General features: G+C 41.3%; 1 protein-coding gene and 1 pseudogene across 3 annotated transcripts; both read right to left on the bottom strand.

Annotated features, from left to right (window-relative positions):
* Window positions 1-626: 626 nt before the first annotated feature.
* LOC115753248 (transcription initiation factor TFIID subunit 7) lies at window positions 627-4,849 on the bottom strand. Of its 3 annotated transcripts, none has more exons than XM_030691780.2 (6): window positions 4,712-4,849; window positions 3,714-3,830; window positions 2,214-2,347; window positions 2,015-2,134; window positions 1,651-1,720; window positions 627-1,013 (listed from the first exon to the last, which is right to left on the bottom strand). In XM_030691780.2, exons 2-6 carry the CDS (start codon window positions 3,826-3,828, stop codon window positions 856-858), a joined length of 597 nt encoding a protein of 198 aa, XP_030547640.1. In that variant the 5' UTR covers window positions 3,829-3,830; window positions 4,712-4,849; the 3' UTR covers window positions 627-855. The 3 variants fall into 3 exon arrangements, with proteins under 3 accessions (XP_030547640.1, XP_030547641.1, XP_048137246.1); XM_030691781.2 differs by having other exon boundaries at window positions 3,714-3,832; window positions 4,717-4,849; XM_048281289.1 differs by lacking the exon at window positions 4,712-4,849 and adding an exon at window positions 4,476-4,494.
* A 1,537-nt stretch (window positions 4,850-6,386) lies between these two features.
* On the bottom strand, window positions 6,387-9,997 carry LOC115753210 (annotated as a pseudogene).
* Between the last annotated feature and the right edge of the window lie 3,537 nt (window positions 9,998-13,534).

Genomic DNA, 13,534 nt, shown 5'->3' with positions numbered 1-13,534 from the left:
CGGCAAATCATATTACAGGCATGAATCATATGGGGAGTAGAATATTCCCTGGAGACAAGTTTCCATGATTTAACCAGCAAGGAAGTCAGAAGTTAGCTGGCTCTGCAGATATCTATACGATTATCACCTGTCTAAGCCAGAATTAAAAAACAAAAGGTTACCAAGATGCTATGGACTACGTTTCCAGTCCAAGGACCGAGTAGGGCATAGCTGATAAAACTGGGCCAGGAAGATACACAGCCGAGCACCCGACTGATCCAACCCAATATGTTCGCACTTTCTGGCAAGTTTACAAGCATTTTGGGCTCCAGTTGATCATGATGTATCTGCTACTGCTAGGGCCTGCATGGTACTAAACGCAAAACCCAAGGGCCATTCACAGCCACAACTGAAGAGAGTCGAGTTAGAAGATCACAAGACAGCAAAGTCTCAGCGCAGAATTTCAGTTTTTCCTGAACAGTTCTTGCAAAATAACTTCAATTCACGATCAAAGCAAAGCAACCAGTCATGGTAGTAGTCATTTTCCCTCGACAGATGGTTGGATCTACATGGGTTCATTAAGGATAATAAATTGTTGAAGAGAGAACAAGATGTCTCTTTTGTTACTTCCAGGCCATCGGGAAATAGAGAAATAGTTCATATATTCAAGATAATTACTTGGTTACAAAATACCACGGGGTAAAAGACTTTGAGCTAACATGCCAGAAGTACCAACCCCCAATACATTTGTATTACTAGTTTGATGTAGTAGCAATGAAGAAGGGGACAGCCACCATTATACAAGCAAACAGTCCCACCTCTCACGGAATTAGCTGAGACCTCACTGTCTAGCAAGAGAAAACAGAAATATCCAAATTAGCCCGATTCATCAGATTCGTCAGATTCGCTTCTTTCAGGTTCCCTCGCATTAGCCTCAGCCTCTGGCACCTTGGGTTTTGCAGTGGGCTTAGGCGCAGTTTTCTTGCCTGGTTTGCGGGAATTTTCATCTTCCTCTTGCTCGGCCATGTCCACATGTGCGTCACCAAATCAAGGAAAAATCAAACAATGGCAGGTGCTATCTGCGTAATAAAGTGGATTCGCATGCTATATGTCCCATACGAGCCTAAAGAGAGAACCGTAACCTCTCTACTTAATATGCATTAGATTCATTTGTTGACCTTACAACTGTGATCATAGATTGGACAACGTAGATGTGCCTCAATCAATGTGGTAGAGGCAAGATGCACATCCGCACAGATACCACCCAAAAAAAGGAAAAGGTTAGAAACCAACAATGGCAGTTGCCATCTGTGCAAAAAAACACAGTTCACATGCTAAATCTCCCGTAAATAAGAACCTAAAAGAGAAAACTAGAATATCTGCACTCAGTATATGCATTACCAACTCATCCCTTGACATTAGTGCTGGGATGATCAATTCAACAACTTAGATGCCTCAAGGAAAGTGATGAAAGCTATTAAATCAGCAAATGCGAGTATTTGAAACCTTGCTTGAAGCACATAAGGCACTCAAAAACCCATATTGACCAACCTAAGCAACGGATACGAGTTAATGAACAAGCAGATGCTGATATGCCTACTTCTACTATATAAGGAATAGATATTAGATTTTTGATAGCATCAAGAAATAGATATTAGCTTCAAAGGATATCAGCATTTTCTGCTGTCCCACCAGCCATGATGTTCAACAGATCCTTTTCAACACGCTGCACAAGCTCAGGCTGCAGCATGTAAAGAAGATGAGGTGATTATATATCAAGAAACTACAAAAACAAATGTAATGGTATTGCCTTCAACACACATCAACCAGTTAGATTATCAGTATGTGTGATGAATCCATGTCAAACAACTTTAATGATGCTAAGTTGAAACTTTGTGGCTTACAATGCGATTCACCATAGATAGCAGAACCTATTTCTTCCCTACCATTCCTAATCAAATTCCCCCCTCCCCCCAATCCCGCAGGGGGGCAGAAAAACAGACACATACTCAAAGAAGGAGGAGACGATTATTACATTTAGGTCAGGTTCTCTGCGGAATCTTCTCTTGCGTGCATCCCTCATAGGAGGAGTTAGACCATGTCTGTACTCCACCACTTCTGGGGCAGGATCTCCTGGTTCTCTGACCATTATCATCTGTACATGTGAACAATTTTTCAGAAAAAAGAGCACGGATGAAGTAAAAGTGCTGCAACTCAGAAAAAATAACCTTCACCTGACCAATGTCGGCAGTTTTAATTAAATTAGTATCATCAAATGTCTTGTAAGACTCTACAACAGTTGGTAGATCCATCAGAGAGGCTGTGAAACGGTCATTTCCAATAACAAAAGTTCCAGTTCTCCCATCCTCTGCCAAGAGAAGTAGAAAACAAAACAAATCGGAAACCAAAATATGCAAAGCCTTTTTAGGATGTTAAATTCAACTCTGCCCCTATCTTATGCAATATGAAAGCATAAGAATGACTAAATAAAACAAACAGCACCTTACTAGAAAAGGCATTTTCACTAGTATCCCAGATATGACAATATGATGAGACGACCATCCTGTTCCATCCCAACATCCAAGAAAGGAGAGAATCGCCAGTGGTAATGTCAGTTTTCCTTTCAGGAACTGTAATTCCTAAATAAGCCTATAATCCTAATTGAGAACCTTTCTAGTACGTGTGATCGCTTCCATAGGCAGGTTCCCGCACTAATATTTGAAACCTATCTGATCATGACCTGTCCAAAGTTTGTGGAACCAAAAAACAAATCTGATTCCTTGGAAACTGGCCTGACGTCAAACCAACCGGGATGGAACCGGGTCTTTTTTGTTTTGCCATTTCGCAAAAATTAAACCCGTGTGTATGTGTGTGTAAAGAGAGAGAGGGCGACTTGAGGCAGGAGCAACGTCAGTGGCAAGACAAGGCGACATTGGCGACCGGCGAGTGCAAGGTGAGGCGGTGAGCGTGTGCGACTCATGAAGGAGAGACTTAAGAAGGGATGAGCATTTTGATGGAAAAAAAAGAGAGGGGACAAGCATGAGATGATAGAGAGACACAAAAAGAGAGGCACTAGATGATAAAGAGACAGCAGCATGTTAGAAGGAACGGGGACATACAGTAAGGTTTTTATTTGTAGGTTGAACTTCTCTAAATTTCAATTAATATATGTCGTATATGAAGATTATTTTTCAAGATACACCACGAAATGGTACTTCCTTGGCAAAGTGGTTGGGGCATATTTTGCGAGATATACAATGTAATGGTACTTTCCCGGTGAAGTGGTTGGGGTATCACGAACGAATTTGGTCAGCTCGAGTTTGAATCATCCCAAGTTCGCCATAACCACAATTTTCATTTGAATGAAACAATATCTCTTTCTGGCCAAAAATCAGCTAGAAGCTGGCTCACCCGGGAACCAGCCTGGTCAAAGCAGTTTCCAGGTAGAACCGCCAGTTCAGAGACTCAAACAGAGAATCGAACCAGTCCAGGCCGGTTCCCAGGTTTTTTTTTACCAGCGAACCTACTCAGTTCAACTGTGAACCTACCCGGAACCGGTTGGTCCAGGCTGGTTTGGGCAAGTTCCTGGATTGAACTGGGACCGGTGCACAACCCTACTTGGCAGATAGTTAATGATAAGATATACAACTAGATATAATCTCCATTCTAGCGGGCTTAATTTTTCATAAATGCTTATATTTCTTTCATAGGCACAGATGATACAGGTTTCATACCAGAGAAAGATAAATCTAACTCCTTGTCATCAGAAGAAGATGCATCTTCATTCAAAAGTCGTTCTATTCGCTCGGCAACAGAAGGCGGAACCCTGAGAATGAACTGTTCCTCCATGCCTAAACACGTAAAAAGGGCAGTAAATCAGTCAAACCTAAAAGTAGATAAGCAAAAGTTCATAGAACTACTCCAAAGCAGTAGACCTCCACCCCTGGTCCCGTGTCATTGATACCAAAGGGGATATTCATAAAAGAAGCAAGAAAGCAAGAGAAATAGGAAGAGGTTGTTTATTAAGAAAGTTAACGCAACAGTAGTATTAAACAAAAAGCCACATCTAAGGGAAGGTGAATGTTAATAGCGTTAGGGTAGCTTAAGCAAAAAAGAAAGGAGCGGCCAAAATCTAGGAGCAAATGATCTCAAGATTATGTGTGTTCAATGATCTCCAATAAATCCACAGTAAAAGATGTGTTTTGTTAGACGAATTCCCGTTATCATTTAACAGCACCAGGTAGTTTTTCCATGGCACTTAGGCATCACTTCCAAATTCATAAATTTTCCCAATTTCTGGAACCAAGTCTCAATTGAGCATAACTTTTGAACCGACAATTTTGCAAGAAACGAGTAATTTGTAAAGATTACAGAGTAGTCGTCTCCAATGCGTCTCTATCAACCACTAAAACAAACAATTGGTGTGCAAACTCAGAGAGCCAATGTATGCTCAAGAGAGGAACACGAAATCGCCTTCGCAGATGACAGATACAAACACGGAATCCATCCGACGAAAGAAAAACGCGCGACTAGAGAAGCACAGCGAAATCATCATCCGCGCGGTACGGTCGAATGTCGAGGTGTCGAAGATGGCACCACGAGAGAGTCAAAACAGAAACCGCCCAGACCATCGGTAGACAAAAGAGGATCACTAGACAAGAATTCGAGCCAAGGCACGAAGAAAAGCCTGAGAATCGGTGGGGACGAAGCGAAAGCCTCTCCCGAGCAGTACCTTCGCCAAAACAGAGAGACGCGCGGATTTCAGAACGGGAATGCCCCCGCCTTCTGCTTCTTCTTCTCGAGGGGACGATGGGTTTGATCGAAAAGGCGAGCGCCTGCTGCTCAGCTCCCCGAGAGTGCTCGAACGGAGAACTGGTTCCTTGCTACTGTGACCAAAGCAGGAAGCCAAGAGCGCAGGACATCCCGACCTTTTATACCAAATAAACTCGGGCCGGTCAATGATCCAAAAAACAAAGAAACTCGGGCCGGTCCGGACCTGCCAAAACTGAAAAAACACTTTCAGGCCCGGTGGCAGGGCCCGATACAATCAAAACCCGAAAAAGTCGGGCTGGTCCGGTCGGTAAGAGGCCGTCTCCACTCGCAAGAGATACGGAAGAGCTTAGCAATTGACGAGTGGCAGATAAGAGTAACTCGCAAGAAATAAGCAGAACTGTCAAATGGGTTTGGATCGTGTTATAAATAGTCCAATTTAAAATGACTCATTAACTTGTTTATGACTTATTTATTTATAATGTAACTTTTTTTTACGTACACTCGATCCGATTCATACCTAACACATATCTAATCCCGACTCATATTGCTAATACACTCTCATTATAAATTTCAATTTAAGAAAACTTATTTTATATTATTTTTATAAAAAAAATTATATTGCTAAAATACTTCTATGCAATACAAATTTAGTGGACAATTTTTATAATTTTTTTTATTTTTTTTTTGTTTTTTCATTTTCATTCTTTCCTTTTCCTTTTGTTCTAATTTTTTTTTTTTTTCTTTCTTTTCTTTTCGTGTTTTTCTTTCCTTACGAAGTGAGGTGAGGGCTGCGAGGCCCTCAGTGGCCATGCGCGAGGTTAGGCCCTTGCCGGACTTTTTTGAAAAAAAAAAAAGGAAAAAAAAAAAAATAAAATAAAAAAATATAACAAAATTCAGAAAAAAATTACAAAAATTACAAAATTATAAAATCCTGTAAATTGTTGGGTCTTTTAATGGGTTAAGTCCACCTGATAGTAAAAGGAAAGAGATCACTTAAATAGGTTGTCTTAAATGAGTGGTAAATTGATTCATAATGGACTCATTTATAGCCCACGTATTTTGACCTATTTATTTTGTAGACCCATTATGCTGATCTACTAAATTTGTTATGACCCATTTAAATATTTGTCGTCTTTTTTCTGCATTTTCATTTATAAAACCGTTGAAGCCATAACAAATGAACAAGACACGTAACATGTCAATGATGAGTGGACTTTTACATTCACGTCAAAGAGTTTCGTTAACTGGTTTGATCTCATCGAATGTTGTTTTCAACTGTAAATCGAGATGAAACATTATCAAGATTTCACGAAGACAAAGGTCTCATTTTTCGCTATTGTTCTTTGATCAGTTGAGGGTGAAAGTAGATATTTCCTTGACAAATGACGAGCTCGTTTCTTCCAATGTCGACCTCCCAAGCAGGCGGCGCACTGGTATCATAGGACTAGTTTAGGTAAGGAAACTGTCGAAGCTGACATTGATTAAATAAGACCGGAGCATCTCGTCACAAAATTATCTCATGAGAGACACCGCAAAAATTAACATATACCGCGCAAACCGGAAACCGCAAATGATGCATCTTGTATTTCTTGTCGGTTACCTTCTTCCGCTTCTTTGAGTTCTTTCCTTGAGATTCAGAGTTCTTCTTCGACCTTTTTATCGACGCTTTCCGCTTCTTGGTTTTCTGCTTCGCAGGCAATTCTGTAAAAGAGAACGATGGTTTTTTCCTCAAGAATAACAACCTTTAGGACGGTACACAAATCAACAGCTTTGCCTACACCTCCTGCGGCAGCCCTATTCAGCTCTTTCATTTCCAGCATGTCCAAAAGAAGCATTGAAACAGGAAGGAAAGTAGCAGTTGCAGCCGCGATTCGGTTGAGCATTCTGACACATCTTAATCGAAGAGGAAAATAGCGAGCAGTTGGAACTAGATGAGCAACTCCCAATATTATTTGGGTCAGTGGATAGGCAAGAGGCCGGAAATCAGCTTCTGAACAGTAAGCACAGACAGCTCTAGCCCATAGCTCAAGGCAATTTATAAACTTCCATTCATAAACCTTTTGAAATGCTTCCTACACAAGAGGAGCACAACACCATCAGGATAAGCAGAGCCATCGGAAACCAGAAGAAACTACCAGACGCATATGTAGATAAACTCTTCGTCCACGTGAAGCAGATAAAAGTCTTCCAAGTTATATCAAGTACATGGATATTAGTTCCAACCCTTAGAAGCTCATATGTCACACTATAAGGCAAGAATAGATGAGTTATACAGTTGGAAAGGCAATGGAGCAACGGGCACATAAAAGTGTGTATTTCAATTTGCTGTGACGAGCTGCCTCAAAAACTAAATCAGGAGGGAGTCATTATAATGTACGAAAAGTAAAGGACAAACTGTACCTTAGTCTTCATGGTAAGCGCCTCTCGCAAAATCATTCCTAGTTGCCTAATAAAAACGAAGGCATGTTAATATGCAGTGGCAAGATCTACCCCAAGAAGTTCGATGACACAGTTTCCAAGAAATTGTATACGGTGAAGTTTAGTAGCATTCACAAACTGGCAATTTAGAACATAGGCTTTGTATACGCCTTTATAGCATTCATCCAAACAATCAGAACTGATCCGAACACATAGGTCCCTTAAGAAAAGGAAGGAGACAACAGGTAATGCACCTCCACCTGTACCCCAGAAGTGAAGAGCAAACGAATGTATCTAATTTTTTGAGTGCTCAAGAAATTAGCAACTCTCATAACAATTTATCTGACTAAAGGCATGCAATGCTCTCTGCTAGTGCTATGATGAGAGACGGCACAATCAGCCCATGAATCTCGTGGTACATATGGTAGAGTCACATCAGAAGCATAGCAACCACTTAGTTTACATATGCACTGTCATCAGAGTGTCGAGAACTTGGAGAAGATGTAAAATTATGACCGGAAGCTAAGTAGAAACGGGAATGCTCACACTGAGATTTCGAAGAGGTAAAGAAGACAAGAGAAAGTATCGGAGCGCATACATTAGTCCATACCTTAATGTACCTCCTTAAGAAGCTTGGAAGAGCGGCCAACAATAGGGTGGAACATTTGAGAGGCCTTAGAGTAAATGATATCATTCCGTGTCGGTCATCTGGTTCAGAATGTTCAGTGCATTGCCACGGTAAGACTTAACCATGTGATTGTAATTCTTCCACTATCTTGTGCCCATCAAGTCTTTTATTGTCTCTTTCTTGCCACCAGAAGCTGGAAGTTTGAACAATTTCCGAAGTGTTCCATCCATTTCAGTCAGCACAAAGATCATGATTTTGTTAAATACACTGCTAGACATGGTTCCGAGCCTTGCAGAAGACTCACCCCCCTCATCATCACCATAGTGGCTTGCCACCTGAAAGCTCTCATTAGAGAACGAATAGCTCCCACTTTCCCACTTTCTTTGATTGATTTACACCAGGAATCAACCATTTCGGCAGTGACAATGTTTTTAGAAGGTTTCTCCTCAAAATCTAGATCGCCATGACTACTTTCATAGTCCACCACTATTTCTCCGCCTTCGATGTCTGAATCGGCACTTTCCTACACAGTTAGGAAGGTACTATAGAGACAATTCGCTTGGACATGCTTCATAGACAGTTGATTCTGGGCATCATTTACCTCAGTGTCCTCATCATCAAATTCTAGAAGCTCTTGATCATGCTCCTTCAAAAAAATGAAAGAATTCTGGATCCTGCAAGAAAAAATTCATAGAGTAATGATGTAAAGAATCTGAAAAGGTAAGAAAAAAATCTTAATGGACAAAGGGGGTCGTTCACCCCCAAAAGCAGAAACACAAAAGAGAAACTGCCCAGGATACAGATGGAGGGTGGTCCTACAAGCTGAATGAATATAGAACTCTTAAGATTGTCATTCAGACCTTTCTGTATAGTCTCCATCTTTAATCATCATTGTGTAAAGTAATAAGAGAAGAGGGCGATGATTGAATTGACTCCATCAAACATCAAATTAATAAAAGTAGATGATGAAAAATGCTAGCAAAGACACTTGGGTATCTGACGAGACAATGATCGTCACATAACAATGTAAAACGCCCCACCTTTTCCTGAAGTCTCTGTAGTTGCTCTTTGTGCTCCCTTGCTTTACTCTTAGATTTCGACATTCTTCTAGTTCCAGTGCTCCCTTCCTCGTCCTCGTCATTTAATTCATAATCTAAGCTCTCCACTGGAAGCACTTTATAAAGATCATACACAAAGAACGTAAGAATAATCGACCAGTTGCAAATACGAGTCAAACAGCACGTATCAAACCAGATTAACATCTAAAATATTCTACATATTTTTTTCTGAATTCGAAAGAGGAGAAAGACCTCTATCATCCGCATCCATGCCAAATGTTAACATGCTTTCTTGCTTTGCCTCCAGCAGACTCACAATTGACACTTGAACCAAATGCACCAGGCCTCACCAGTGCACAAACCTGAATCAAAGATCCACATACATTTTCCTTCAGATTTTGCACAGTTCGCACAGAATTTATCAAGTGAAGTCGAAGAACTAGTGAGCAAGAAATACGAAAGAGCTAGCAATTGAAGAGTATCTACACCAGCGCGGTTACCACATAAAGAGGGTAGGCAGAGCAACTTGCAAGAAACAAGACAAATGCAAGAGGATAATTCTGAATTCACTGTGCAAAACACAACGATAGGTTAGGGGTGATCAGTTCCAAGGTGGGTCGGTTCCCAGTTTGTGGAACCGGAACCGGAACCGGACAGATCAACAACGACACTCTCATTTTCCTCCCTTACTCATGCTGGATGTCCTTGCTTCAATTCATTCAGTTTTTCCCTTCTATTGCTAGGAGGATTAGACACTCACTTGCAAGGGTCTTGCTTCTGCAGAGCAAAACCGAATTCTTTTTCCCTTCAATTTCGAGTATTACAATTCTAGTAAGCCAAAGCAATTTACCAACCCATAGGCCCCACTTGCAGTTCTAGACTTCTAGACAACAGCAAATAAAAAATGAAAAAGAAAATACAACGACTGCTACCTTGCAGACAAAAAACCGCCGGAGCTTGTCCAAGCAGATTGAGAGAGAGGGAGATGAGGAATAGCTGGAGGCGTCGCTTAGCTCGGCTCGGGTGCCGTGAGGTGGCCGGGGCGACGGACGACATTGAGAATAAATGCAGCGGCTGCTTCGGAGGCCAAGTCAGGAGTTGGACGGAGCCGAGTGGAGATGGACTGAGGGTGCCCGTCGAGCCGCTTGCGACAGGAACAGAGGGTGAGCGACGAGCGTCGTGAGCGAGAGGCAGAGAAGGAGCGTCGCTGAGCGAGAGAGAGGCGGGAATGAAGAAAGACCGGTCCGGGCCATTCGGGCTTCAGTCTCTTGAAGCGCAAAAGACCGGACCGGATTATAAAAAAAACACTTTCGGGGCCGGGCCAAAGACCCAAAAAATGGGGCCGGTCCGGTCGGCCCGATTCGGTTTCTTGGATTTTCCCCTTTTCGCTCCTCTTCGTCTACCAGAGGCCGACTCTGTCGGTCTCTCACGAGGCCCGCCAATGAGGGCTAAAAAGTAGAGGTGGCCAAATAGACCTGTGGGCCTGGAACCGGCCCGTTGACCGGGCCCACGGTTCCAACCCGGAACCGGAACCGGCCCTCAAGGGCCGGTTCCGGTTTGTAAATTGTTGGAACCGGCCCGGAACCGCTGGTTCCGGGCCGGCTCCAACCCGGTTTTATAAAAAAAAAAAAAAAAAGGGAGTAAGTTGAGTGAAAAGAGCACTTGGGCTTTGGAACCGAAACCGGCAGTTCCGTCGAACCGGCCATCACTACTAAAAAGCACATTTCCTGTTTTTTTAGGCTTTTTGGCTGGGGACATGCCTTAGTAAGCACGCCGAATAGGTGGATTGAGTCGAATTTAGATAGGTTGAAAACGAGTTCCGACATGTTTGACCCATATAGATTCATTTTTACATAATTCAAATTTTTAGCGGCCCGTAATGACCAAGTTCGGACTCCAATTTGTTAGCATATTTCCCCCTTAAATATGGGAAAATAGCATACTTACAAAAAATCAATCAAAACAAATTTTTGTTCTCTATCTCACAAACGTCACTTCTTATTATATTTCTCGATACGCGCTTCACATTGAGTTGAGGCAACAAAAGCAACTCTCTAATTGTTGTAATCGCATCTAATAGACGCACTTACTAGCATTTCTCTAAGCACGGCTTGGTCGAAATGCCGACATCATACGTGAAATTTTCAGACTTTCGGATCAAACCAATCGAAGTGCGTTTCCGATCGGTTAGAACAAAATAGACTTACTTTCAGCCATCCTCATGTAGTTAGCGATCGTTATTTTCGAAAGCTCTTTATCAGATTTTGATCAGTTGGATTAACTACCGATCTAATTTACAGTACGATCTTTTTGACCACCTTTATTCCTGATTCAATCCAAGCCGGACCGGGTTCAAACTGCTCAGTCGCCGGCGGACGATTCGGCCGAATCTCTAGCCCGGTTTCCAAACCACTGCCTTGGTCAAGGTTTTATAAGTGAGAAAGGGGCGATTGGGATGGGAATGGTTTTGTAATCCACTTAACTCAAACACTCTCAAAAGAGGAATCTTTTACATGTTGCCTGTCCTCCGAGGAAAAGAGTCCGAAAAGGTTGCTGCTTTTGACGTTTTGATGTGATTTCACATACTGACACACTCCCCTGCCTTTTCCTTGACTGTTAGCTTTTACCAGGGGAGAACATGGTGTCCGGCAAAACTTGAAACCTGAAAAATTGGACCCGGCGGGAATCGATCGGTTCTAGATCTGAGGGCAAGAAGAGTAGATTTTCGATTTCAAAAAATAGAGAACGTGTCCTTATGGATAAGTTTCGAGTGGGTGAAATTTAGAACCTACATATATGTCTTTGCGTCATCATGCGATATTTTATGGTGTCCGATGATGAGAATGTCATCCGGAACCACTTTATCATCGAGACTTTTACTTTGTTAATGTTTTATATTTTTCGTATGTCTAAATATGAGTTATGGTCAATAGATTTTAACAGCAGACGGTGGTCATTAAATGTAATTATTTATTGCAATCGTTCAACTAATAACACATGTGGAACTTGAAGAAATCTGGAACCAATCCTAGAATCTGTAACATGGTAGGTTTTAAATTCTTAGGTATACGGGTAGGCTCCGGATTCCAAAAAATAAGAAATCAGTATAGACGATTAAGTTATAGGTTTCGGGGCGAACATGTACGGAACCCGAAACCGCTTACCCCTAAGCTTTACAACCAAGCATTCCTTCATATGTTGTATAGATACGGCTCGTGCATACGCACCAAGATAGTTCCGAGTTTTACTCCGACTTGCAATGAAGATGGAATAACTCAAAATGAACGGCAATTACCAGTTACTACTCAAACCGAATGTTTCAACCACAGATGCGAATTTACCATGATAACGTTCGGGCAGTCGCTGATACCGGTCGCCCATAATACGAAAACACCGAACTCAAATTCCCGTGCTCTAGAGGTTGTTATCATCTCCATCGTTGATGAGTGAAAACCCCACCTACTAGTTATTTCCCGCCCTCGTAGTTGTAAAATGATGCACGTGATATGTTTGTCGTATCGACAGAGGGCAAAGGAGTGCATTTCATGTCGTGCGCGACCTTTTGCACTTTTGATTGCATGTGCATTTTCGCTGGACTGCACTTTTGTGGGCTACGAAGCAAACTTTGTTGCAGAATCGTCTCTGCGTTTTGTTCTTTACCCCGTGGCTTTTAATTATGTCAGCCGATGTGTGAATGAACCAATTTGCATAACCGCGTCAGACATTCATTTGGACACCCACGCTACCTTTCCATTTATTATATGTTGGAGCTGGCCGCCAAATAGGATTAATATCACAAAAAATTTTAAATTAGCACACTTATGATAAGTTTATCTCGAACTAATTTTTTTTACCACAAAAAATCTCAAGTCGGTGCACTTGTTGCAAATTTACTCAAACTAATTTTTTTGACCACTAAAAATTTCAAAATGGTACATTTGTGTCAAATTCACCATCTGTTAGTTTCAATTAAATTGAATTAATACCATGAGGAACCTCAAATAGTTATACATGTGACAAATGGAGGGTTAAAAACCTCAAATTGAAACATCCGTCAACCGCCATGTATCATTCAACTCAACAAATTGATGGTAAAAATCAATATAAACTAACAGAGGTTAAATTTAGTACATGTGTATTAGTTTGAAATTTTTAGAAGTTAAAAATTAGTTTGGGGTAAACTTATCGCAATTGTATCGGTGGTATTAACCATTCCCTTAATCCGGCATAAGTTGCATCGATAAATTACAAATAGTAGGACCTTTGACGGCATCCACTTTACACTTGCCAAGGATTGGAAAAATTTTCCACTCGGTTACGTGAGATTTTGTGGGATTAGTACCTATCGTTCTGAAAATTCAAGCTGTTAAATGAATGCTTGATTTAATATTTAATTATTTTATCAACTTCTGCAAACGATCCTCTTAAATCAATACTAAATTTCAATCAATGGTTAAAAACCTTTGAAGTATATACCAAGCACGGCATATCGCGCGGGATCGAAGCTTAATAATTAATCGATTGAGGTACCAAAGTCCTTTTCTTGAGCTTAAGAAGATCCGATTACAATAAATAATGAACCAATAAATGGTCAATATCAAATTCAGGCGACACACCTGCTCTGCTGCTACAATATTTTTTTCCCCTGTATTTGACAACTCCAGATATAACTGACATT

Source organism: Rhodamnia argentea, chromosome 6, assembly GCF_020921035.1.
Source record: "Rhodamnia argentea isolate NSW1041297 chromosome 6, ASM2092103v1, whole genome shotgun sequence".
NCBI classification, from domain to species: domain Eukaryota; kingdom Viridiplantae; phylum Streptophyta; class Magnoliopsida; order Myrtales; family Myrtaceae; genus Rhodamnia; species Rhodamnia argentea.
Note: the sequence above shows the minus strand (reverse complement) of the source record. Positions and strands in the feature narration are given on the sequence as shown.